The sequence below is a fragment of the Phycodurus eques genome, chromosome 6 (assembly GCF_024500275.1).
Source record: "Phycodurus eques isolate BA_2022a chromosome 6, UOR_Pequ_1.1, whole genome shotgun sequence".
Taxonomy (NCBI): domain Eukaryota; kingdom Metazoa; phylum Chordata; class Actinopteri; order Syngnathiformes; family Syngnathidae; genus Phycodurus; species Phycodurus eques.
In genome coordinates this window covers 20,467,965-20,493,944 of record NC_084530.1, presented here as the reverse complement: position 1 = coordinate 20,493,944, position 25,980 = coordinate 20,467,965, and the positions used below count along the sequence as shown (strand labels likewise).

The following is a 25,980-nucleotide window of genomic DNA, read 5'->3' as shown; positions in this document are numbered from 1 at the left end:
GCCCGTAGGTGTGACTGTGAATGCGACTGGTTGTTTGCCCTGCGATTGGCTGGCCCAAAGATAGCTGGGATAGGCTCCAGCAGCCCGCGACCCTAGTGAGGATAAGCGGTAATGAAAATGGATGGATGGATGGACATTCATTCCGCTTGCATTGGGGCAAAGTGGGGCAGTGACCTACCAGATGCAACTTATGTTTTGCTCGACATTTGTCTGTTATTTATAAAGAGCACTTTTTCTTACGTTACGGTGGGCATTGACACAACAGATGCACCCAGGGTGAAAACACAAGGTTTCATTAGTTTTAACATTTATTTTTTTAATGACATCAAGGAGAAAATGTAACCTATGTGGCTTATGGTACAATAACCAGTGATTAATACAACTTGAAAAGGCCACTGAAAACATCACGGTGAACCCCCGCAATAAAGTAATATTAAGTACCACCCATTAAAATGATTGCCTTTTTACTGCAACCCCCATTTCTATTATGGTAAATAAAAGATGAGCTCATTCATTTAGTGTCCCATATAGAAGATGATATCAAATGAGTACACACTAGATTGTCACTCATCCTAATTGGCTTAAAGCTTAGTAGTAGGGAGCAAACAGTGCTCTACAGGATCTGAAGCGGGACCTAATCCTATTGTAGGTATTATTGTTGCACACACTCATCTTACGCAAAGAGGATTTTACTTTTAGACTCATTTGCACAAGTGGATGCTGGGACAAAAGCTAATACAAAACTGTAGAAGCCACACAATTCGGATTAATAAAATTACTTTTAATGTAAAACAGTACTTTTTATTTGTCGTCCTTTTTGGAGCTGTTTTCATAAAGAAGACAGTTTAGTACTCATTGGCCAAGCGTACGACAAACAGTCTTCAGGAAACAATTTACAGTCCACAGTGAACCTAGCGCCTGTATTTTTGTAAAAACATTGAAAGATAATTTACAGTCTTCAGTGAACTTACCATACGTGTTTTCGTAAAAACAACTTAAATAACGTCTTTTAATAACCCCCATTCTTTCAGAAATATCAAAGACTTCAGTTTTAGCTTGTCTATTTTTGTATGTGGTTTTGTTAAGAAAATGGACTCACATTCATATCTTTGTAAACATCAAAGACAATTTAATCTTCAGTGAACCTACACATTTTTTTTTTGTAAACATCAAAGATATTTTATTCCTCACTGAACTAAGCGTATGTGTTTTCGTATAAAAATCCAGTTGTATATTCTTCAGTAAACCAAGTGTGTGTTTTGATAAACATCCAAGACGCGTTAGTTCTCGAAAAACCTTGCATACATTATTTTTTCCAATTCAGAATCATCAAAGAACCCTCATCTTATGTTTTCAAGAACATCATAATATCAAGATAATTTTGTCTTCATTGTGTGTTCTCATAAGCAACACCTAGTGCATGTTTTGTTTTCCGTAAATCTAATTTTCATTCTTCAGTGAACCTAACTATGCCGTTTTGAAAACATCAGACAATTTAGAGTCGTCAATAAACCTCACATTCAATTTGTGTTTTTGAAAACCTCAAAGTAAGCGTAGACTCATCACTGAAACCGGGTGTAGGTGTTTTTGCAAAGACACTTTATCAGTTTTGATGAGCTGAACATACAGTGTATGATGTATTCATCATCAAAGATAATTTTGTCGTCAATAACCTAACATACACTGTGTTTCTGGGAAAAAAAAAAAAATCAAAGGCAATTTAATCAGTGACGCGTACTGCAAAGACAATTTATAATCTTCAATGAACCAGCCGTACTGCATACTGTACGTGTTCATAAACATCAAAGACAATTTAGAGTTATCAGTGAAGCCAGCGTAAATGCAGCCCTATGGGTGACACAAGTCAGTGCAAACTGTAGGCCGGTCCCAAGCCCGGATAAATGCAGAGGGTTGCGTCAGGAAGGGCATCCGGCTTAAAACCTTGCCAAACAAATATGAGCGTTCATCCAAAGAATTCCATACCGGATCGGTCGTGGCCCGGGTTAACAACGTCCGCCACCGGCGCCGTCAACCTGCGGGGCGCCGTTGGAAATTCAGCTACTGTGGGTCGAAGTCAAAGAAGAAGAGGAGGTGGAAAGCGGGTTCTTCGGCAGAAAGAGAAGAGGAAAACACAGAGCCTAGAACTGAATGTGGGGACTTTGAATGTTGGGACTATGACAGGAAAATCTCGGGAGTTGGTTGACATGATGATGAGGAGAAAGGTTGATATATTGTGTGTCCAGGAGACCAGGTGGAAAGGCAGTAAGGCTAGAAGTTTAGGGGCAGGGTTTAAATTATTTTACCATGGTGTCGATGGGAAGAGAAATGGAGTCGGGGTTATTTTAAAAGAAGAGTTGGCTAAGAATGTCTTGGAGGTGAAAAGAGTATCAGATCGAGTGATGAGGCTGAAATTTGTAATTGAGGGTGTTATGTGTAATGTGATTAGTGGCTATGCCCCACAGGTAGGATGTGACCTAGAGGTGAAAGAGAAATTCTGGAAGGAGCTAGATGATGTAGTTCTTAGCATCCCAGTCAGAGAGAGAGTCGTAATTGGTGCAGATTGTAATGGACATGTTGGTGAAGGTAATAGGGGTGATGAAGAAGTGATGGGTAAATACGGCATCCAGGAAAGGAACTTGGAGGGACAGATGGTGGTAGACTTTGCAACAAGGATGCAAATGGCTGTAGTGAACACTTTTTTCCAGAAGAGGCACGAACATAGGGTGACCTATAAGAGCGGAGGTAGAAGCACACAGGTGGATTACATCTTGTGCAGACGATGTAATCTGAAAGAGGTTACCAACTGTAAGGTAGTGGTAGGGGAGAGTGTGGCTAGACAGCATAGGATGGTGGTGTGTAAGATGACTCTGGTGGTGGGGAGGAAGATTAGGAAGACAAAGGCAGAGAAGAGAACCATGTGGTGGAAGCTGAGACAGGACGAGTGTTGTGCAGCTTTTCGGGAAGAGGTGATACAGGCTCTCGGTGGACGGCAGGAGCTTCCAGAAGACTGGACCACTGCAGCCAAGGTGATCAGAGAAGCAGGCAGGAGAGTACTTGGTGTATCTTCTGGCAGGAAAGGAGAGAAGGAGACTTGGTGGTGGAACCTCACAGTACAGGAAATCATACAAGGAAAGAGGTTAGCTAAGAAGAAGTGGGACACTGAGAGGACCGAGGAGAGGCGAAAGGAATACATTGAGATGCGACACAGGGCAAAGGTAGAGGTGGCAAAGGCAAAACAAGAGGCATATGATGACATGTATGGCAGGTTGGACACTAAAGAAGGAGAAAAGGATCTATACAGGCTGGCCAGACAGAGGGACAGAGATGGGAAGGATGTGCAGCAGGTTAGGGTGATTAAGGATAGAGATGGAAATATGTTGACTGGTGCCAGCAGTGTGCTTGCTAGATGGAAAGAATACTTCGAGGAGTTGATGAATGAGGAAAATGATAGAGAAGGGAGAGTAGAAGAGGTAAGTGTGGTGGACCAGGAAGTGGCAATGATTAGTAAGGGGGAAGTTAGAAAGGCATTAAAGAGGATGAAAAATGGAAAGGCAGTTGGTCCTGATGACATTCCTGTGGAGGTATGGAAGCATCTAGGAGAGGTGGCTGTGAAGTTTTTGACCAGCTTGTTCAATAGAATTCTAGTGCGTGAGAAGATGCCTGAGGAATGGAGGAAAAGTGTACTGGTGCCCATTTTTAAGAACAAAGGTGATGTGCAGAGCTGTGGCAACTATAGAGGAATAAAGTTGATGAGCCACACAATGAAGTTATGGGAAAGAGTAGTGGAGGATAGACTCAGGACAGAAGTGAGTATTTGCGAGCAACAGTATGGTTTCATGCCTAGAAAGAGTACCACAGATGCATTATTTGCCTTGAGGATGTTGATGGAAAAGTACAGAGAAGGTCAGAAGGAGCTACATTGTGTCTTTGTAGATCTAGAGAAAGCCTATGACAGAGTACCCAGAGAAGAACTGTGGTACTGCATGCGGAAGTCTGGAGTGGCAGAGAAGTATGTTAGAATAATACAGGACATGTACGAGGGCAGCAGAACAGCGGTGAGGTGTGCTGTAGGTGTGACAGAAGAATTTAAGGTGGACGTGGGACTGCATCAGGGATCAGCCCTGAGCCCCTTCCTTTTTGCAGTGGTGATGGATAGGCTGACAGATGAGGTTAGACTGGAATCCCCGTGGACCATGATGTTTGCAGATGACATTGTGATCTGCAGTGAAAGCAGGGAGCAGCTGGAGGAACAGTTAGAGAGATGGAGGCATGCACTGGAAAGAAGAGGAATGAAGATTAGCCGAAGTAAAACAGAATATATGTGCATGAATGAGAGGGCTGGTGGGGGAAGAATGAGGCTACAGGGAGAAGCGATAGCAAGGGTGGAGGACTTTAAATACTTGGGGTCAACCGTCCAGAGCAATGGTGAGTGTGGTCAGGAAGTGAAGAAACGGGTCAAAGCAGGTTGGAACGGGTGGAGGAAGGTGTCAGGTGTGTTATGTGACAGAAGAGTCTCTGCTAGGATGAAGGGCAAAGTTTATAAAACAGTAGTGAGGCCAGCCATGATGTACGGATTAGAGACAGTGGCACTGAAGAGACAACAGGAAGCAGAGCTGGAGGTGGCGGAAATGAAGATGTTGAGGTTCGCTCTTGGAGTGACCAGGTTGGATAAAATTAGAAATGAGCTCATCAGAGGGACAGCCAAGGTTCGATGTTTTGGAGACAAAGTTAGAGAGCGCAGACTTCAATGGTTTGGACACGTCCAGAGGAGAAATAGTGAGTATATTGGAAGAAGGATGATGAGGATGGAGCTGCCAGGCAAGAGAGCTCGAGGAAGACCAAAGAGAAAGTTGATGGATGTCGTGAGGGAAGACATGATGGCAGTTGGTGTTCGAGAGGAGGATGCAGGAGATAGGCTTACATGGAAAAGGATGACGCGCTGTGGCGACCCCTAACGGGACAAGCCGAAAGGAAAAGAAGAAGAAGAAGTGAAGCCAGCGTAAGCGTAGGCATTTCTTGTGATTCACGCCCTCGGACAGGAAGTTTCCAGATCATGTAAATCTTGAGTACAGTTACACATGACGGAGTGACTTGATTGAATTCACCGCGTCGCTCTTCAGGGAAACGCCACCCGGCGCTCCCTGTGCCGAAGAAGGCGCGAAGAGAAGCGCTTGTGCGAGATGTCTCGATGATTTTTATGTCACAGCAGCGTTTTCTTTTTCTTTTTCTCCCCTCGAGCTGCTCACTAATGATTGTGCACAAATCTTCTGCCGCACGCTCACACTTCTAATAACCCCCGCCCTCGTCTCCTTGCACAAAGCATCCCAACGGCAGCTTCCGTGTTTTTGACTTTTTTGCTGTTGTTCCGACTACCAGAGATCGGAAGACGTTCTCTCAACACTCATCAGAATCAGAATCATCTTTGTTCGCCAAGTATGTCCAAAAAACACACAAGGAATTTGTCTCCGGTATTATGTCTCCTGCTCATAAATAAATAAATAAATACATTACCTGTATATAATTTTTAATTACAAATACAAGGTGTCAATGAAACTAGCGTACATAATTCGGAATCAGTTTTCCGTAACCAAACACAATTTTGTAAACATCATAGACAATTTGTAGTTGTACGTGACAGAGACGCCCCCCATCGAGTTGCCAGTTTTATGACTTTAAGACTTGCTGGCCAAATACTTCATAAATACTTGACTTTAGACTTGGCAGCCAAGAGACTTGACTTTTACTTTGATCACTTGACAAGTCATTTAGAGTTGGAAATCTGAATATTCATTGAGACAGTCTGCCTTTTTTAAAAAAAATGTTAAAGTAAGAAACGTATTGCGAGGTCATTCGCGCCAACCTGGCAACACAGTCTGCTTTGTTGCGCCCTTGCCAGTGTGACGTACCCACCTGCATGAACAACAATGGACGGAGCTCCAAGGATAATACAATTTGGGTTTAAGGATTAGTCTCTCTTTGTTTCGCTCTCTCGCTTGCTCTCTCACGTGCACACATGTACTCTGGAGCAGAAAGTAGGATAATGCCAAGAGCAGAATGCAGAAGTGAAGCAACGTTCCTAGCATTGTGGAGGTAAGAAAAAATAAAATGAAAAAAAGTTGCAGATACGTTTGCGGGCATGGCGAAAACGTTGGCGCGAGAAGATGTTGTAGGGCTGTTCTGGTTGACACGCCTCTGCAATATCGCATAGACATCGGGGACAGTGCCTCTGGATTGGCAGACTGGGGTGGTGGTCCGCCTTTTTAAGAAGGGGCACCGGAGGGTGTGTTCTAACTACAGGGTTATCACACTGCTCAGCCTCCCTGGTAAGGTCTATTCAGGGGGGATGGAGAGGAGAGTCCGTCGGAAAGTTGAATCTCAGATTTAGGAAGAGCAGTGTGGTTTTCGTTCTGGCCGTGGAACAGTGGACCAGGTCTTCACCCTTGGCAGGGTCCTCGAGGGTGCATGGCAGTTCGCCCAATCAGTCTACATGCGTTTTGTGGACTTGGAGAAGGCATTTGACCGTGTCCCTGGTGGAGTCCTGTGGGGGGTGTTTCTGGAGTATGGGGTACCGAACCACCTTGTAGGGGCTGTTCGGTCCCTGTACGACCGGTGTCAGAGTTTGGTACGCATTGCCGGCAGTAAGTCGGACTCGTTTCCAGTGAGGGTTGGACTCCGCCAAGGCTGCTCTTTGTCACCGATGGGCAGAATTTCTAGGTCCAGCCGAGCCGTAGAGGGTGTCCAGCTTGGTGGCCTCAGTATTGCATCTTTGATTTTTGCAGATGATTTGGTTCTGTTGGCTCCATCAGCCTGTGATCTCCAACTCTCATTGGAGCGGTTTGCAGCCCAGTGTGAAGCCGCTGTGATGAGAATCAGCACCTCTAAATCTGAGACCATGGTCCTGAGTCGGAAAAGGGTGGACTGCCCTCTCCATGTCGGGGATGAGATCCTTCCTCAAGTAGAGGAGTTCAAATATCTTGTGGTCTTGTTCACGAGTGAGGGAAGAATGGAACGTGAGCTCGACAGGGGGATCGGTGCAGCGTCTGCAGTGATGCGGACTTTGTATCAGTCCGTTGTGGTGAAGAAGGAGCTAAGCCGAAAGGCGAAGCTCTCTATTTACCGGTCCATCTATGTTCCTACCCTCACCTATGGTAACAAGCTGTGGGTTGTGACCGAAAGAACAAGATCCCGGATACAAGTGGCCGAAATGAGTTGCCTCCGCAGGGTGTCCGAGCTCTCCCTTAAAGATAGGGTGAGAAGCTCGGTCATCCGGGAGGGGCTCAGAATAGAGCCGCTGCTCCTCCACATTGAGAGGAGCCAGATGAGGTGGCTTGGGCATCTGTTTAGGATGCCTCCTGGACGCCTCCCTGGTGAGGTGTTCCGGGGACGTCCCACCGGGAGGAGACCCCGGGGACGACCCAGGATACGCTGGAGAGACTGGGAACGCCTCGGGAACTCCAAGGAAGAGCTGCGGAGAGGGAAGTCTGGGCTTCCCTGCTGAAGCTACAGCCCCCGCGACCTGACCTCGGATAAGCGGAAGACAATGGCTGCATGACACATGGTCATTGTAGAAATCGCCAGCTTAGTGCCTACAGTCAATGGAAACACCCATTGATGGGCTAGCTAGAATTAGCATTGGCTCACAGATGGGATTTCCCTTCAAATAATGATTACTTTTACACAAACTCCGTAGTAACACATACAAACAGGTAATATAACAATGCTCACAGGCATATAGTTTTCCTAATCTGTGCAAAACAACAATTGTTTTATCGTTTTTAACATTTTTTACTGCTAACGTGTAGGTACATGCATGCATCACACCACACTGCCCCTAAGAGGCCAAAGCACGCACAGGGTACAGCAGATACAGTCATTTCCCCCCTGACTCTGCCACATGAAATCAGACTGAAATTTTCCCGTTTTAAATCCATTAGGATTACCAACATTATTTCTATTTGCTAAATATGTCTTGTTTTTTATTTCTATTTTTAATATTATTATTTTACTTGTTACTAATGTGTTTTTTTGGTTGTTCTTTTAAATATTAAAACTTGAGTTTTGGTAGTTATATGTATCGGATCGGGACTCAGTATCAGTCCCGATCCGATAAGACAATTTAGAGCCTTCGATTACCATACATGGTCATTTTCATAAGCATTAAATTAAAATTAATTATTATTAGTCTTCAATGAATCTCACGTGTTTTGGTCAAGACAATTTAAAGCCTTCATTGAGCCTCACTTACAGGTATGTGTTTTCATAAAGATGCACTAGACGTTTTAGTCTTCAATTCACTTAATATACGCATTTTCTTAAACGAGACAATTTAGTTTCCAGTGAACTTTATGTATTCGTTTTTTGTAAACATCAGACGAGTTAGAGCACAGGTGTCAAACTCAAGGCCCGGGGGCGACATCCGGCCCGCAATATAATTTCATGTGGCTCACTTAAGCATGTCATGTCCGTCGACGTCATGTTCTTCTGAACCAAAATTTTTAAATTGTCCTCACTTTTAATAACGTTGACAAATGTGAAGCAATTTAAAATTAAAAAGTTAGGCGTGACGCTGGCAGTTGGATGAATTTGGCGTTCGGACTACTTTCAACTGTACTTTCTACTTTCAACCATTCGGCTGTATGAAAACTGGGACAAAATTTAAATTCAAAAAAATAATGTCAAAAACCGAATCATACGGAACCAAAGGCATACAAAAACCGAGGTTCCGCTGTACATGTAATGACATGATTAGGCGATTATACATTTTTACAGTTCCACATTTATAACAGCCCTCTGAGGGAAACTATAACTACAATGTGACTCATGACAGAAATGACTTTGACAGCCCCGATTTAGCGTTATCAGTGAACCTGACATACATATTTTTGTAAAAAACTTCACGTTTGCTGAATTTGACAATTGAGGACCTGTTTTCATAAACATCTCAGGCAGTTTAGAGTTGAATGAACCTTTTTTTGTAAAAAATACACCAAAGACAATCTTTTCAGTTAGCAAAGAAGTTTCATGAAAAAAAACTCCCCTCACTCACACAGATAAATTCACTGGTCTATTTATTTATCTAAGGCAGGTGGTCGACTGCAGTTGTGGGTTAGTATCCGGGGTCTGGCTTACCTATGTGGAGTCTCCATGTTCATCTCGTGATTGTGTGGGTTTTCTCTAGGTACTCTGGATTCCTCCCACATTCCCAAAACATGCACGGTAGGTTAATTTGAGAGTCTAAATTGTCCTTAGATTTGAGTTTAAATGGTTGGTTTATGTGCTCTGCAGTTGTCCTGGTGACCATTCCCCTCCCAATAAGCAGTATAGAAAATGGATGGATGGATATATGGATGTTTATCTATCAAACAGTCATTGGCAAGACCCCACCCTATATTCGCTCTCTGCTCACCATGCATACCACCACCTGCACACTACGTTCCAGCAGTTTTAGTCCGCAATACTGTTGCTCAATCTTCTGTTAAATTTTCTACTCCAAACGACTGGAACACTCTGCAACAAATAATAAAAGTCACCTTATTCATCCCAATATCATCGTTTGAAAAGTTAGTAAGGGATACTGTACATGATTGCTAAACCTGTTTTTTGCCTTTTATGAACCTTTTATTCATCATGTGGTATGACGTAATGTATTATGTAAATATCTAACATTATACATGATACATTTTGTTGTATACATCCTGTATACAATTGAGAGGACTTGTTTTCGTAGACAGCAAAGGCAATGTAGAGTCACTAATACTTTTGTGTGTTCGTGTGCAGGCGGTTGCACAGCTCAGCCTGCGTTACCGTTGCCGGGCGAGGTCCCCGTCGAGTCGTCACCCTGTCCGTACTGCAGCTACTACAACCAACTGTGCGACTCCCAAAATGAGGCTTCTGATGAACATCATCATCAGCGAGGCCCCGTGAGCAGCCCCCCATTGCCACCGCAGCCGCATTGCAAGAGCCTGGAACCCTGCAGTGGCCCCGGCCTCCGCCTGGGTGAGGGGCGTGTGTGGCCCCTGTGGCGGGCGTGCATTCGATGCTGGGCTGAACTCAGGAGCAAGCTGGAGCGCATTGTGGGCAGCAGATATTTCAACAGAGGCATCATGATTGCTATTCTCATCAACACGCTGTCCATGGGAATAGAGTATCATGAGCAGGTATGTGTGTGTGTGTGTGTGTGTTTGTGTGTGTGTGTGTGAGAGTTAATCCTTTGATATTCACTTCTGAGGTCAGGTTTTGTACGACTTTTAAACGGGTTATTTTGTACCGAAGTCTTTGGCTCATGACCTAAACTCCCCAAGGTCTTGCCCTTTTTTTATAACTTCTAAAGGTGGTGTTTTTCTCAATCTTCTCAATCTTTGGTTTACACAATTGTACTGTGTGGTGTTATGAAAAAAGCCAAAGAAAAAGCAAAAAAAAAAAACTTTTGATGCTAAAGTTCCCGACGTCTTGTGTTTTGCACGAATTTTCTTTTTTTTTTTTCCCAAAAATCTTTAGTGAACAACATTTTCTGCAGTTGTATTTTGTCGTGCCCCAAAAAAGGTGCACTGTTATTGCTTTGATGCTAACGTCCCTGAGGTTACGCAATTTGCACGATTTATAAAAGTGGTATTGTTCCCTGAATGTTTTGGTTAACGGCGCGACGTGCCCAAGGTCTCGTCTTTTGTACAACTTTGAAAGACAAAGCCAATGCGAAGAATTCATGCATTTATTTTTCACAATTTCTAAAAGTTTAATTTTATGCCGAATGTCACAAAAAAAAACCAAGAAAAAGCGAAGTGTTAATCCTTTGAAGCTAACGTCCCTGACACATAATTTCTAAAGGTGGTATTTTTCCTTGTAATCTTTGGTTAACAGCATTATGCCATTATTGTATTATGTGTAGTTACAAAAAAGCCAAAGAAAAAGCAGCAAAGTGTTAATCCTCCGTCGGACGTGACCGCACTTTGACCAAAAATGGATGCGATAATGACGGGCGTGCTGGATCAAACGATACGCACCCTGCAATCAACACTTGCTGCACGCCACACACGAGGTCGCCGCTGTGTGCGTGCGTGCGTGCGTAACTCATAAGACCTGAAGTGTTAATTAAAGCGTGACCCTCGTGCAAGGGTGAGTGAGAGAGAGAGAGAGAGAGAGAGAGAGAGAGAGGGGGGTGAGATGATAAAAGTGGAGTCAGTGGAGGCTCCATGATTTGCTGAAGCAAGATTGCCTTTTTGGCCTATTTACTTAACTGTAAGACACATCCCGGAGTTTTCATCTCAGCAGAGCCTGCAATAGAAATATACACCATGCGGACTGTATTATTAAGTACTGGGATGAAAAAGGCCAATGAAGAAGCAAATAAGGTGTGGTATGTTTTCCGATATCTTTGGTTAATGACATTATTCCCTGATGGTATGCAGGGTTTCTTTTGTGAACAGCAAAGACAATTTAGAGTCTTCAATTAACCTGGCCTATGTGTTTTCATAAACACCCAAAACAAGTTTTTGTAAACATCAAGGACAATAAAGAGTTTTCTATTAACCTGGTCATTGGTTTTGTCAGTTGTTTTTTAACCTGATTAAATAAACGATATTGATCGAAGTAGCAAAGACAATTTAGCTTGCATGTTTTGTTCAAATCAAAGACACATTTGAGTACATTTTCATAAACATCTAAGACAATTAGCGGATGTGGTTTTGTAAACATCAAAGACAAATTATGTCCTCAATGAACCTGACGTGTTTTCATAAACATCAGAGACAATTAGTAGATGTGTTTTCATAAATAGCAAAGACAGAGAAACAGGTTTTCCAGACCTGCTTTAAAGGCACAGTACCTCTTTGAATTAATACCTTTGCGTCAATGCAGCTTCCTGTTTTGACAACCGCAATGCTGTGCTGTGGTCCACACGGTTCGTCATTTAAACGCACGTGACCTCGCTGTCAATGTTCTGTTTAGTCTGGAACACCTCGGAGACCTCAGAGGCGTCTCCGAAGAACATCTGCAGCACTGCCAGATGTCACACACACACACGCACGCACACACATTCACACACACACACACACACTGTTATAAATAAATGTCATCTCACTCCGTGTAGTGTCGTCCCTCCAATAGCATTGTTTAACACAGCTATTGTGTTTTTTTTCTATGTGGACTCTATACAGTACATACAATATAGACTCGGTTTTATTGAGGTTAAAGTTATATAAAATATAATATATATAAAATGGGAAATGGATTTCTGTTGTACAAATTGAAATTATGCAAATGTCACACTGTCCAGATAAAATTAATTGAATCCCAGCTCCCAGTTAGCTCCAATTAATTCCTCTGCTTAAAATTGCGCCCGCATTCCTTCGCATATGGATGCCCCAAATTTATGACATGTAAAATGTTTTGCAATGAAATATGCCTTTTTTTATTCTGTACATGCAAAAAAGAATATATTTTGCGTTCCGAAGTCTGCCTGGCAACATGTGGTTGGTCAAAATTACTCTTCAATATGTTCTTCTAAAAATGTTTTACAAATCTGTGTAGTTTAGTACTTGATTCTGTGCCTAGCACCAAAAATGAATCTGAGCATTTTTAAAAAAACTGTTCCTGCGTCTGCTAGCCCGCACAGTACTTGATGTTGAACTAGTATTTTGATGATCTGTCCCTGTTGCTCGCGAAAATGTTTTCTAATGGATTACAGCCATTTGTATGGTATCGTACTTGATTCTGTGCTATAAATTCTGCCTAGCATCAAGCAGTTATGCCAAATAAGACCACCAAAAAAAATAAACCAAAGCATTTTGTAAATTTGTTGATGCACCTGCTCGCTATCTTAAATGTTTTATTACACTAATCTGTACAGTTTAGTGAACAAGACAATAGGGAAAAATTAAGCACCACAAATTCTGCCTAGCAAAAAGTGGGTATAAAAACTAGCACACAGAAAAATTAATACAAGCATTTTGTTGGCCTGTTCCTGTGCCTGCTCGGTAGCTAAAATGTTTTATAATGAACTGTTGGAAGAGAAGTTGGCCATAAAATAATTTAAAGCTGCAAATTCTGCCTAGAAACAAGTGGGCACCCAAACGTATATATGGGACAAAAATAGCAAAATTCCAAGAAATGTTATTGATCTGTTACTGCGCCTGCTCGCTAGCTAAACATACTTTCTAATTAATAATGTCCATCTGTATGGTTTAGTATTTGATTCTGCCCTATGAATTCTGCCTAGCAACAGGTTTTTGTCAAAACAATTTTTTTTGTTGACCTGTTCCTGTGACCTTTAGCTAACTAAAATGTTTTATAATAGACTTTTAGACAAATTGAAAGAAAAAGAATACAATAAATTGAACAAAAAATAATTTAAGCCTCCAAAATCTGCCTCGCAAAAGGTAAACACACAAATTTGGACGGGACAAAAACAGAAACATTCCAAGCAATTTTCTTGACCTGTTCCTACTTCCTAGCTAAAAAATGTTTTCGAATGAATTACTCCCATCTGTACTGGAGTCTACGATAGGAATTCTGCCTAGCAATAAGTGATCACACCAGAAATGGACCACAAAAACATTTTGTTGATGCATTCCTGCGCCCACTAGCAGGCTAAAGCTGCCCTGTCTTCAGCCACAGGAGCTGACGGACGTTTTGGAGATCAGCAACATGGTGTTCACGAGTCTCTTCAGCCTGGAGATGCTGTTGAAAGTCCTCGCCCTCGGCCTCTTCGGCTACATCAAGAACCCTTACAACGGCTTCGACAGCGTCATCGTCATCATCAGGTGGAATGCTCTTACAAGAAAGTAGAGCATTTTAAAGGGGATTTTGATGTTCCCTTCACATTTTAAGATGTTCTTTGTCTTTTTCACATGAATATTTTATGTCGTCACTGCATGTGTGTCAGCGTGTGGGAGATTGCGGGCGAGGCGGAGGGAGGTTTGTCCGTGCTGCGTACCTTCCGTCTGCTGAGGGTTCTGAAGCTGGTGCGCTTCCTGCCAGCCCTGAGGAGGCAGCTGGTGGTGCTCATGAAGACCATGGACAACGTGGCCACCTTCTGCATGTTGCTCATGCTCTTTATATTCATCTTCAGGTATGGGATTTGAGAGTTTTGTCTTTTATGGCCAGTTAAACTTCGATGCCATGCTCCAGCCATACAATGTCAAAAACCCTTCAAACCAAAATGGCTGACTTCCTATGTCTATTCAGGCAAGACTTTTTAAGACTTCTTTTGTGCGTCTAATGATGATTGACATGCCTACCAAATTTCACGTTGCTCAGTGAAAGTGGCTTTGGGGGCTGAATTCTTTTTTTACATTCTGGAGGGGGCTACCGAATCAAAATTCCGATTCAAACCCAAAGGGAAGACCTCCTTGCGTCTCTTCAGGCGTGGCTTCTTGAGACTGTTTTTATGCGTCTTCTCATGATTGGCATGCCTATTCAATTTGAAGTTGCTAAATAAAATTGCCACTGTGGGCTGAATTCTTAAAATTGTTTTGAATGGTGCTACTGAGGCAAAGGGCTGCTTCAAACCAAAATGACACACTTCCTGTGTGCTTCTAGACATAGCTTCTTAAGACTTTTTTGAACGGTCTCCACCCGATAGACAAGCCTACAAAATTTCATGTTGCTGAAAGAAACTTACTTGGCGCTACCAAGCCAAAATGGCCACTTCGAACCAAAATGGCTGACTTCCTATTGTCTTTGCAGACACGGCTTCATGAGGCTTTTTTGTGGGTCTACTCATGATGGACATAAATACCATTTTTCATGTTGTTAAGTAAAACTGACTTTGTTGGCTGAATTCTTTTGAAAAACTGGAAGGAGCCACCGAACCAAAATGGCCACTTCAAATCAAAAGTGTCTTTTTGGGCATGGCTTCTTGAGACATTGTTATGGGTCTACCCATGATACACATGTCTGCCAAATTGAATGTTGCTTAACGAAAGTGGCTTTGGGGGCAGAAATTGAGAAAAGAATCCCTTGTGTGCTACCAAGCTCTTTTTTGAGGTTTTTGAGCACCCCCTGTGGAATTAGTGTATGGATACAGGTTATAATGTGATATTCTAACAATGTATTGTTTCATTCTTTCTTTTGTTTTCTCCGCAGTATTTTGGGGATGCATTTGTTTGGATGTAAATTTGGTTTGCGACAAGACAGCGGAGACACGCTACCCGACAGAAAGAACTTTGACTCACTGCTTTGGGCCATAGTCACTGTCTTCCAGGTTTGACATACGCACGCACACACGCGCGCTCACACACACGCACACGCCACACAGTTGTCGTGTCTGCTATTTAATTTGAAATGAAATAGTAGGACATTTAAACCGAAGCAGCTTGTGGTGCTATTGGCTGGATCCCAGACACTCATCTTTATTATTTTTAATCCAATCTCGAGCTGGCTCACTCCCAGCAATGTTTTCCCTCCCCGACAAATGACCAAATGCAAAGCCAATGGCACGAGCAGCAAGATGATGCATCTCACAAAAAAAAAAAAAAAAAGCAATGATGAGGCACGAAAAGGCACGCGGCAGGAGCTTGTTTAACACCGACAAGCACCATTGCTGTTCAGCCCGCAGAGACAGATATTAAATTCGACGTTAATGTGCCTCTTATTACAGCGCAGTGAGAAAGTACAAACAAAGTTGTTGTTTTTTTTCACATTATCTTGTTGCAGCTCAGTTTTTTCCTCATCACTATTTACCTAGCACCCTAAAATGTCCAAACAAACACACATTTTCTTTGATGTTTACAAACACGCGTATGTTAGGTTCGTTGATGACGAGCAGTGGATATAAAAAGTCTACGCAGCCCCGTTTAAATGCCGGGTTTTTGTGATGTAAAAAAATTAGACCAGGATAAATCGTTTCAAAACTTTTTCCACCATTAACGTGACATGTAAGCTGTGCAACTGCATTGGAAAAAAAAGGATATATCTTAGAGAACGGAAGTAGAAATAACTGAGATAATGTGGTTGCACAAGTGTGTACAACCTCTTATAACGTTATCACAAACCGTTCACATTCAAACTCATGTTAAATGGGAGTCAGCCTACACCTGCCTTTGTTTAACCCCAATAAAAGTTCAGATGTTCTAGTAGGGTTTTCTTGCCATTTATGTAGTCATATTGTACTGTTGTTCATGTTTCTGCATCCTGCCCACAGTCAACATGTCTCCCTCTTTTCCTCACGTCTGCAGATCCTGACTCAGGAGGACTGGAACGCCGTCCTGTACAACGGCATGGCGTCCACCACGCCGCTCGCTGCCCTCTACTTTGTTGCCCTCATGACCTTCGGCAACTACGTGCTCTTCAACTTGCTGGTGGCCATTTTGGTTGAGGGCTTCCAGGCAGAAGTAAGGGCACTTTGGGGTTTGGGGCTGCTTACAGAGTTGATGGCGGGGGTTTTGGCAATTGCGCCGACGGAGGCAGTGGTGGTGCCAGGGGCGCCATTGCTGTCAGTGCATTGTGCGCTTTGGCGGTGGCGGTGCCTACTTAAAGATGTGGTGGTGGTAGTTTTTCGATGGCAGCAGCATTAGTTCTCGGCGACGGTGGTAGCGGTGATGCGTCGTTGGCATTAGCGGTGGCACGTTTGGCAACGGCAATGGTGACAGCAACGCTACATTGTCGGGATTGCGTCTAGCAGTGGTATTGGTGGGAGCAGGGGTTGCCTTGGTGGTGATGGTGGCTACTTAATGAAGTTGTAGCTGCTTTGGCTGTGGTGGTTTTTGATGACGGCAGCTGTGGTGGATTTGGTGTTGGTTGTGTGGTAGTGGTAACAGTGGTGAGCCGTTGGCATTAGTGGTGGCAGCTTTGTCAATGGCGTTGGTGGCAGCAGTGGGTTTGTTGACGGTGTTGGGGGTGGCAGAGGCGATGCATCGACAGCGTTGGTGGTAGGTGGTGGAACTCTAACATTGGCTGCAACTGTCGGACCGGGTTTGGCGGTGGAGCAGTGGCGGCTTTGGTGTTGTTGCTAGTTTGTCGTCGTGTTGGCTCTGCCGGCTGCGCTGGCGATGTTAGCAGCGTTGGTGATATTGGCGCCGTCTAGACCGGTGCAGGGGCAGCCTTGCATTGTCAATGGCGTTGGGATTGGCGACAGTGGTGGCAACCTTGCCGGCACGATTGACAGCAGCATCGGCGGTGGCGATAACAAAGCTGCCTTGTGGAGAATAATCTCCACAATCCCGCTTGCATGTTTTTGCCTCGCTCTTAGAGGTCTACATAGTTTTCATGTCTCTCTTTCTCACATAAACACATGCGCTTACACACACACCCACACACACACAGACAATACTCTCCAGGGTAGACTTGTGTTTGATATCGCTCTGTCATTCACAGCTGGTGAGCTTTTGTTGTTTAGGTTTTGCTGTTTTATCTCCGCAATCAGACAATACACACTGACAGTCACACACTAATAGACACACACACACAAACTGATAGACACACACCAGTAGACACACATCGGTTGATACCCTCCGCCTAAGCCAGTCCTCCTGCATCTTTGCAGCAAAAATTCTAATTAAATTGGGCAAAGCTTTATTGCTGTGACAACAGGAGATCACCGCCAAAAAGTCCCCTTTGGCTCGTCTGCCTCGACTGACTCATGGTTTTGTGTTTCTTTGTGTGTTGTGTTGTGTGTCGTGTTGTGCGTATAGGGCGACGCCAGCCGATCGGAGTCGGACGACGAGGGCCAGTCGCTGTCTTACGACGAAGAGGAGAAGCTGAGGGAGCTGTACGCAGCAGGTAACGAGCTAACTTGAGAAGAAGCTAAGGTAGCAGTTTATGTTTTCAACTTCAACTTCTTTATGTTGTTCACTCTTGACTTAAAGAGCTGAAGATCCAGGCCATGATCAACAGCCCCAACGGCCTCCTGAACCCCAGGGCCTCCAGACCACCGCCCCTTTCCCTGCCAGTCATCACGCACACTGCAGCCACGCCCACCATAATCTACGGTCAATCACGGCGTGCTAGTGCCGCCTCTGTGGTAGACAGCCTTGAGCAGCAGAGGTCGCCGGTGAGCTTTCAAGCCACTAATTCTTATGTAATTAAACAAAAACTAAGTCCAAGCACTCAGCCCTGAAAGATGCATAACCGACATGTTAATGGGGATGGATTGCAGAGTGATGCTGTCACATAGTGGCCTTTTACAAGTATTGCTGGAATAGATACACCTGTGTCCGGAAAACATAAAAAAGCCAAAGAAAAAGCAAAACACACTGAAGCTGAAGACTCACGAGATTTGATGACATCTCACACTTTTTATTTGGAAAAAATGTCAAAAAATGCAATAGAGTGGTCTGTAATATTTATTATAAAAGCACAATTATTTCATTTAAAAAATGTAGAAAAAAAACATGATATGGCGCAATTTTGTAAACTACCATATTATGACACACTCTTACAAATATAAAAAATTAAAATAACTGAAACACATTTTTAGCAATGGGAAACAAATGTCATGTAATGTTCAACTTCTTAAAACGTTTTTATATTCGTAAGTCTATATTTGTTGTGATATATATCCTAACATTTAACTTAAAATAATATTTAGTAAAAAACTAGCGCGATTGTTTTTAGTTTCTTATTGTAATTAACAAAATCGTGGAATAAATTGTTTTTCTTTTTAAAAGTATACATTTAAAAATTGTGTGATATCGTGTAAAATTTATTTTTGGGGTTTTTTTATTTTAAAAAATGTGATATCATTTAACAACCACATTATAAATTTTTATTAAGAATAGCATGATATCTGGTATTATTATTACACTTTTTATTTTAATTAAAACAATTTGATATTTGATATTTTGTAACATGCAACTTTTTTAAAAAAACTTTAAAAAACTAAAACAGTGTCCTATCTTGTATTACTTGTATTAACTTAGTTTTACAGTTTATAATTTTAATTAAAAATGGTGTGCCATAGTAACATAAAAAAAAAAATGAAAAATGTTTTTTTTAAATCTAAATTTGTCTAAATAGAAAATTACGTGATATATTGTTTTTATATGATTACTTTTTTATTTTCAAAATAGTGCGATACCTTGTAAAAAAAAATGTTTTACATAAAAAAATACTTTGATAATCTAGTAACATACAACTTTAAAAAAACAATTAACCTTAACCCATTTGTTCTTAAGAATTCCAAGTCCCGGTTGTATCCTCTCCACAGCCTCCGTGGGACGGTGTCCTTGAGAGCCGCCGCTCCAGCTGGGCCAGCCTGGGCCGGGCCCCCAGCATTCACCGTAGGAGCCAATCGGGGGAGATGGAGTCGCTGCTGTCTGACGGCTACACCGCCTCCGACGCCGGCGGCAGAGAGGCGTCCGTGGACACGCCCGACTACCTGCAGGTGCCCGTTCTGCACACGCCCGACTGCAACGGGGCCGCTGCCTTCCACCTGCCCGACTACGCTTGCGACGACACGCTCCAGACGTCGCTTTACCACACGCACCAGGAGGATGAGGATGTGGAAGAGGTTCGCATTGTCAATCACTTTTCGGCTTTCTGAATTGGGACCCTTTGGTCAATAAACCAGATATGACGATTTCTTTATTTTTAGTGGCCACAGGAGTCCCAGGTCCTTTCCTCTTAGAAAATAAAACATACCTTTTGTGAATGTAACATTAAATGATAGTCACATTTGATACTTGTCACATTACACATTTCCCCCCCCCCAAAGATTTTTTTCCAGGCTGCTTCACAGCTTAGAAATAATGTTTTCTTCATTAAATGTCACTCCGTAATATATCATGTTTTTGAGAAACAGTGTCTTGGATAACCCATTCAGTAATTGAATAGGCAGAAGATGTCAAATATGTACAGTACTTCATGAGCAATCTGTCCCTGATAAACCTATCACTCTGACACTGACGTCAGTTTTTCTTTCCATAATGATTGGGGTAATTTCAAGCACTATTAAAATTTCATCAGCCATACTGTAAAAAGAGAAATTTTTGAATTAATATCACTTCCGGTCTGCGGCTGATTACCATTTTTTAAGAATGCCGGCCCCCGTACGTTGATACATTGTTCCATTTCATTTTAATTCCACTATCACAATGTTAATCTCGAGTTTACATGTTCTCCCCGTGCCTGTGTGGGTTTTCTCTGGGTACTCCGGTTTCCTCCCGCATCCCAAAAACATGCATGGTAGTCAAATTAAAAACTTAAATTGCCCGTAGGTGTGAAGGTGAGTGCGAATGGTTGTTTGTTTATATGTACCCTGCGATTGGCTGGCTCGCCCGAAGATAGCTGTGATAGGCTCCAGCACGCACGCCACCCTAGTGAGGCTAAGCGGTACAGAAAATGGATGGATGGATAATTATAGTTTTACTGATAACGACTACATTTATACTATTTAGAGGAATAATCAACATGAAAATCAGAGAGCTGTATCGTTTCATTTTCATGTAGTAATGCAAAATACAGTGTCCTTGAGCAGGATGTTGATTGTGTGCCATTGCAGACTTTGTACCAGAAACTGAGAAAACTGGTGGAACCCTACGAGCCTCAGTGGTGCGTGGAGCACGAGGATTGGTCGCTCTACGTTTTCGCTCCACACAACCGGTAAATCCCCTCGCGTGCAGGTCGATTGAGTGCCGCGTCGCGACACATAAACACGCTCTCGGTGCTTACAGTGTGTGTGCGTGTAGTTTCAGGCTGTGGTGCCAGAAGACAATCGGACACAAGTTGTTCGATCACATCATCTTGCTCTTCATCTTCCTTAACTGCATCACCATCGCGCTGGAGAGGCCCGACATTCAGCCACACAGCATGGTAACATATACACACAGTTACACACACACACGCGCATAAGCACGCATGCCAACATACATAATGTATAGTAGACGCTTCATTGGGTACAGCTTACATACTGTACATCATTTCCTTTGTGTATGTTATTTAAAGACAGGACATTATTTAAACAATGTATAGAACTGTATTAAAAATATTTAAACAATATTTATAACGATGTCAAATACAAAAATGTGTCTTCCAGCACACCCGCGACCCTAGAGAGGTTAAGCGGTACGGAAGATGAATGAATGAATAACAATGTGTTAATTATAAATTATTTTTAATGCATGTGCATGTCTAAACTCAATGGTTTTTATTTCTGGGAATTGATCCCATCGGAAATAATTTTTAAAAACTATGTATAGTATTTAAACAATACTATTTTGTACATCATATTATTTTATTATTATGATTATTATTTATATTATTGAAAATAATAATGTATTTTATATAGGGCCTTTAAAGGAACCCAAGGCTGCTTAAAATGAAATAAACAAAATTATGTAGTGCTGAAAATATGTAATATTATATGATTAAAAAAAAAAAAATCCATGGTACGTTTGTTTTTGTATTTTCTCATTTGTTTGTAAATTTTACAAAGAAATGATATAATGACAATGTAAAAAAACCTTTTCCACATTCAAACTGTCACCGTCATACAACCCTTTATCAAGAACTTTGTTCAAATGCTTGTTTTCTCCCGTTCTGTGGCGATAAACCATCACCCCAAAAAACAAAAACAAAGCAAAAGCCAAATACACTTGAGTTGTACCCACAGTGAGTTGAAGTCTCGCAAGATTTGCCGACATTTCGTGTAATGATGCTTTAAACTTAATTTGTTATATTTCTATTGTTGTTTCCCCCCCCCCCCCCCCCCCCCCCTTTCATTGACACCTTGAAGTCCCACTTTTGATCCACGTTTGCCATCTTGAGGATTTTACTGTTTCCCTCCTTTAGGCATTTTCACATAATAATAATAATGATAATATTCCAACCCAGGTTATAATGATTACAACATCCCGGCATGTTTTTCCATTATATTTTCATCTTCCGATGTAGTAATTGTTTTCTTCTTAACGCAGGAAAAGCGACGGGAACTTGAAAGCGTTTGTGTGTGTGTCTGTTACAGGAGCGAGTGTTCCTGAGCGTATCCAATTACATCTTCACTTTGATCTTCGTTGGCGAAATGACGATCAAGGTAAGTCACAAAACGATAAGGCCAATTTGCGTCAGATGCGCTTCAGGCTGGGGGATGACCTTATTCACATAGTCACATTTTTGGGGGGACATAAATCACATAACCTTAACAGAAGTGGTACTAAAAATGGACTTGCTTAATCATGTCACAAATCAGAAAACTAACATGATTTTTCTTCATCAATCATATAATCTTACTAGAAGTATTATAATTGACTTTTTTTTTTTTTTTTTTATGATGAGACGAATCAGAAAATCTCTAATGCCCTTCGAAAGTGATGGAAACCATGATTTGCATGTGTTAAACACATTTCCCCCCTGCCGAGCAATCACATTTGTGGGCCGTAAAATCACATAACAGAAACGGTCCTAAAAATGGACAAGTCACAATTTAGAAAACTAACACGATTCATGTATGTGTAAACATGTTTTCCTCGTGTTGTGGACACCTAAATCGGTCACAAATCCCAAGTCACGAATGTAAAACCGGGTTATTGGGACCTAAATGTGTATCAATGGGGGGTCATGAATTACATGAACTTAACAGAAATTGTACTAAAGACGATCTTGCTTCATATTTGTGGCACAAATCAGAAACGAACGTGTTTTAACATCGTTTTCCTTGTGTTTTCCGGGGAACTAAAGCTAATAAGGCAGTCACATTTTGGGGGACATAAATGACACAACCTTCCTCGAAATGCCTTAACAAAAATTGCACAAAAGGTGGACTTGATCACAAGTCAGAAAAGGAGGTTTTGCCATTGGTGTGGAGACCAAATCTGTCACATTTGGGGGTTCTAAATCACAAAAAAATGTACCAAGGATGGACTTGCTAAATCAGAAGTCAGGAATCAGAACTAATGTGATTTATTTGTGCAAACATTTTTTTCATGTGTTGTGGGACCCTAAATCTGTCACATTCGGGGGCCCTAAATCACGTAACCTCACTAGAAGTGTTACCGACCGTTGTTGCTTGGCTCTTTTGTGTGCGTGCGTGTGTGTGTGTGTGTGTTTGTGTGTAGGTGGTGGCGATGGGCATGTACTTCGGCAAGGGTGTGTATCTGCAGAGTAGCTGGAACGTCCTGGACGGGGTCCTGGTTTTTGTATCCTTGGTGGACATCCTGGTGTCTGTGGTGTCGGCGGGTGGGAATCGAATCCTGGGCATCCTGCGCGTACTGCGGCTGCTGCGCACCTTGCGACCGCTCAGGTGCCAGTCTGTCTGACCATCTATCCTACCTATCTCTACTGTCATTTACTGTAGAGTTTCCGATTCCGATTGAGTGCCAAAATGCCATTTCTGAACCACCTTTTTGGAGGTTTCAACGTGCTCTAAAACTCGACAATTTTTGCAAGCTTGTGTATCATGGTGAGAATGTATGTAGTTCAGGAGTCTTCAACACAATGCTCCAAAACACACTCAAAATTAGACACTGACAGTAGTTTCACAGATTTTGGTTTGAAGAAGCCTTTTTGGACGAATTTCAGGACATGTATTTTGACGAACTCTGACTAGGGAATTGACCCCAATGAACCCCAGTTGTCCGAGACAGATAGTTGACACTAAATTGCCAAAGATTTTAGCAGTACATGGCAAGAACATGGTGTCAAAGTTTCTGAGGATTCGCTCGAAAAAGGAAACTCGGCGTTGCCTCCTATAAGGTTTTAGTCAAACTTGGTGTGTATGGTGAAAATGCCACCTTGAAGATTTTGTCAATCTCCTCAATAAGTAACTCTCACACCATGTGGTGATATGAAGTGGCATAAAAACTGGAGAAGGGGAACATTGTAAAAAGTTTTTGGGGGACATAATGTCTCCATAAAAATTGTTGCGAGGAAAGCATCCCCACACCTGTTCGGGTCGTGCGAAAGTTGGGAGGTGCACTGCGTTGTATTGTGAAGTTATTAGAGGTTTGCGTTTCAGAGGGAGTCATCACATTTTGCTGACATGCTCTGCCAGCGTGTTGAAATTCTCCATATTCTTGCCCATATTTTTAGTAGACGTGGTCCAAACATGTAAGCAATCCTACGAGATCCTCTTTGAAGGACGCCGGGAAATGACCAAAATGTCCCAAAAATGACCACTTCAAGCGAAAATGGCAGGCTTCCTGTACAGGTCTTTTCAGACGTGGATTCTTGACTCTCTTGTGACTGTACTCATAATAGCCACGTCTACCAAATTTCATGTTACTCAATGAAATTGGCTTCAGGACTTGAAGTTTACAAAACGGAGGCCCCTACAAAACAAAAATGGCCGCTTTAAGCCAAAATAAAAGACGTCCTGTGTCTTCTCAGGCACGGTTCATTGAGCCTTTTTTGTGGGTCTCCTTGTGAGAGACATGCCTACCAAACTTCATCATGTTATGTGAAACTTAATTAAAAATTAATTCGAATCGAATTAATCGGGTCGAATAAAAAATGAATCGGGTCGAATTAAAAAAAACAAAACAATAAAAAACAAACAAACAAAAACTCCCATGGGCTCTACTGAGCCATTATTTTGAGTATGGGAAAGCCAAAAATATGTTTTTTCCTCTGTACATTGCCGTGACGCATATCCGACTTGAGCGCACCGAATGTTGTCACTTGAAGCTAAGCGTATGTGTTCACGTTTCAGGGTAATCAGTCGGGCTCCGGGTCTGAAACTGGTGGTGGAGACGCTCATCACATCACTCAGACCTATCGGGAACATCGTCCTCATCTGCTGTGCTTTTTTCATCGTGTTTGGGATTCTGGGGGTTCAGGTAAACGTAATTGAAACGCGTATATGCATTTTTGTGTGTGTGTTCACACGGCTTTTAAAATACTGACCGCTTCAAGACAAATGAGGTGTAGGATTACAAATGAAACAGAAAACGATGGGAACATGCAAATGAGGTGCTGCTAAAGCATCACATTCGAGTGCTGCGCTCTACTGCTAGATTTGGTATTGATCCCAATACAGGGGCAGTATATATATTTTTTTGTAATAATTAAGGCGAAGTAGTTGTATTAGGGCGGCACGGTGGCCGACTGGTTAGAGCGTCAGCCTCACAGTTCTGAGGACCCGGGTTCAATTCCCCGTCCCCGCCTGTGTGGAGTTTGCATGTTCTCCCCGTGCCTGCGTGGGTTTTCTCCGGGCACTCCGGTTTCCTCCCACATCCCAAAAACACTGCATAAATTGGAGACTCTAAATTGCCCGTAGGTGTGAATGTGAGTGTGAATGGTTGTTTGTTTATATGTGCCCTGCGGTTGGCTGGTGACCAGTTCAGGGTGTACCTCGCTTCTCGTCCAGTCAGCTGGGATAGGCTCCAGCACGCCCGCGGCCCTAGTGAGGAGAAGCGGTTTGGAAAATAGATGGATGGATTATCATATGAGCCACTCCGATTGCAATACGATCAACTAAAATCACAATTACGATACGATTCAGTCCAATTGTGATACAATATCATTTGAATACAATTCCCTTTAATTAGAACACAGTTGACTCTCCTTATGACGTGACTGACTCCGTTCACAAAACGAATCCATGTGATTCACTACCATTATGATGCAAATCAATATGATTTAGCATTAATATGAGACGAAGCAATGTGAGCCACTGTAATTATGATACAATTCTCTTCAGTTATTATATAAATCGAATCGATTTCACTCCAATTACAATATGAATGAATACAATTCATTCCAATTATGATACGATTCATTCCAAGTACGATATGATTCAATCGCATTCACTCCACGTACGATACAAATTGATACAATTTACTCTAATTCTAATTCTTCACTCTATGATTAGATTATGAATTGACAAAATTCACTCCTACTGTTATGCGATTCACTCCAATTGCAATCTGAATAAATACGAATTTACTCTAATTACAATACGATTCTTGTCAATTACCACAAGAATCAAATCACTTTCACTTCTATTACAACATGAATCCATACAATTCACTCCAATTATGATGCAATTCTCTCCAATTACGATATGAGTCATTCGGAATACTAATACAATTCACTCAAATTATGATACGATTC

At 42.3% G+C, this 25,980-nt stretch overlaps 1 protein-coding gene across 3 annotated transcripts in view; it reads left to right on the top strand.

The window, feature by feature from the left end:
• Positions 1–25,980, top strand: part of LOC133403551 (voltage-dependent T-type calcium channel subunit alpha-1H-like) — a 59,943-nt gene that overhangs the window by 12,751 nt on the left and 21,212 nt on the right. For 2 of the 3 annotated variants that reach the window (XM_061678486.1, XM_061678488.1), the window contains 13 exons: positions 9,778–10,157; positions 13,606–13,757; positions 13,880–14,065; positions 15,082–15,199; positions 16,173–16,328; positions 17,628–17,715; positions 17,802–17,986; positions 19,142–19,444; positions 20,435–20,535; positions 20,622–20,745; positions 21,896–21,964; positions 22,986–23,170; positions 24,578–24,704. In XM_061678486.1, coding sequence (XP_061534470.1) covers positions 9,778–10,157; positions 13,606–13,757; positions 13,880–14,065; positions 15,082–15,199; positions 16,173–16,328; positions 17,628–17,715; positions 17,802–17,986; positions 19,142–19,444; positions 20,435–20,535; positions 20,622–20,745; positions 21,896–21,964; positions 22,986–23,170; positions 24,578–24,704 — 2,174 coding nt within the window. The remainder of the gene's footprint in view (positions 1–9,777; positions 10,158–13,605; positions 13,758–13,879; positions 14,066–15,081; positions 15,200–16,172; positions 16,329–17,627; positions 17,716–17,801; positions 17,987–19,141; positions 19,445–20,434; positions 20,536–20,621; positions 20,746–21,895; positions 21,965–22,985; positions 23,171–24,577; positions 24,705–25,980) is intronic. The other variant, XM_061678487.1, reaches the window with a different exon arrangement.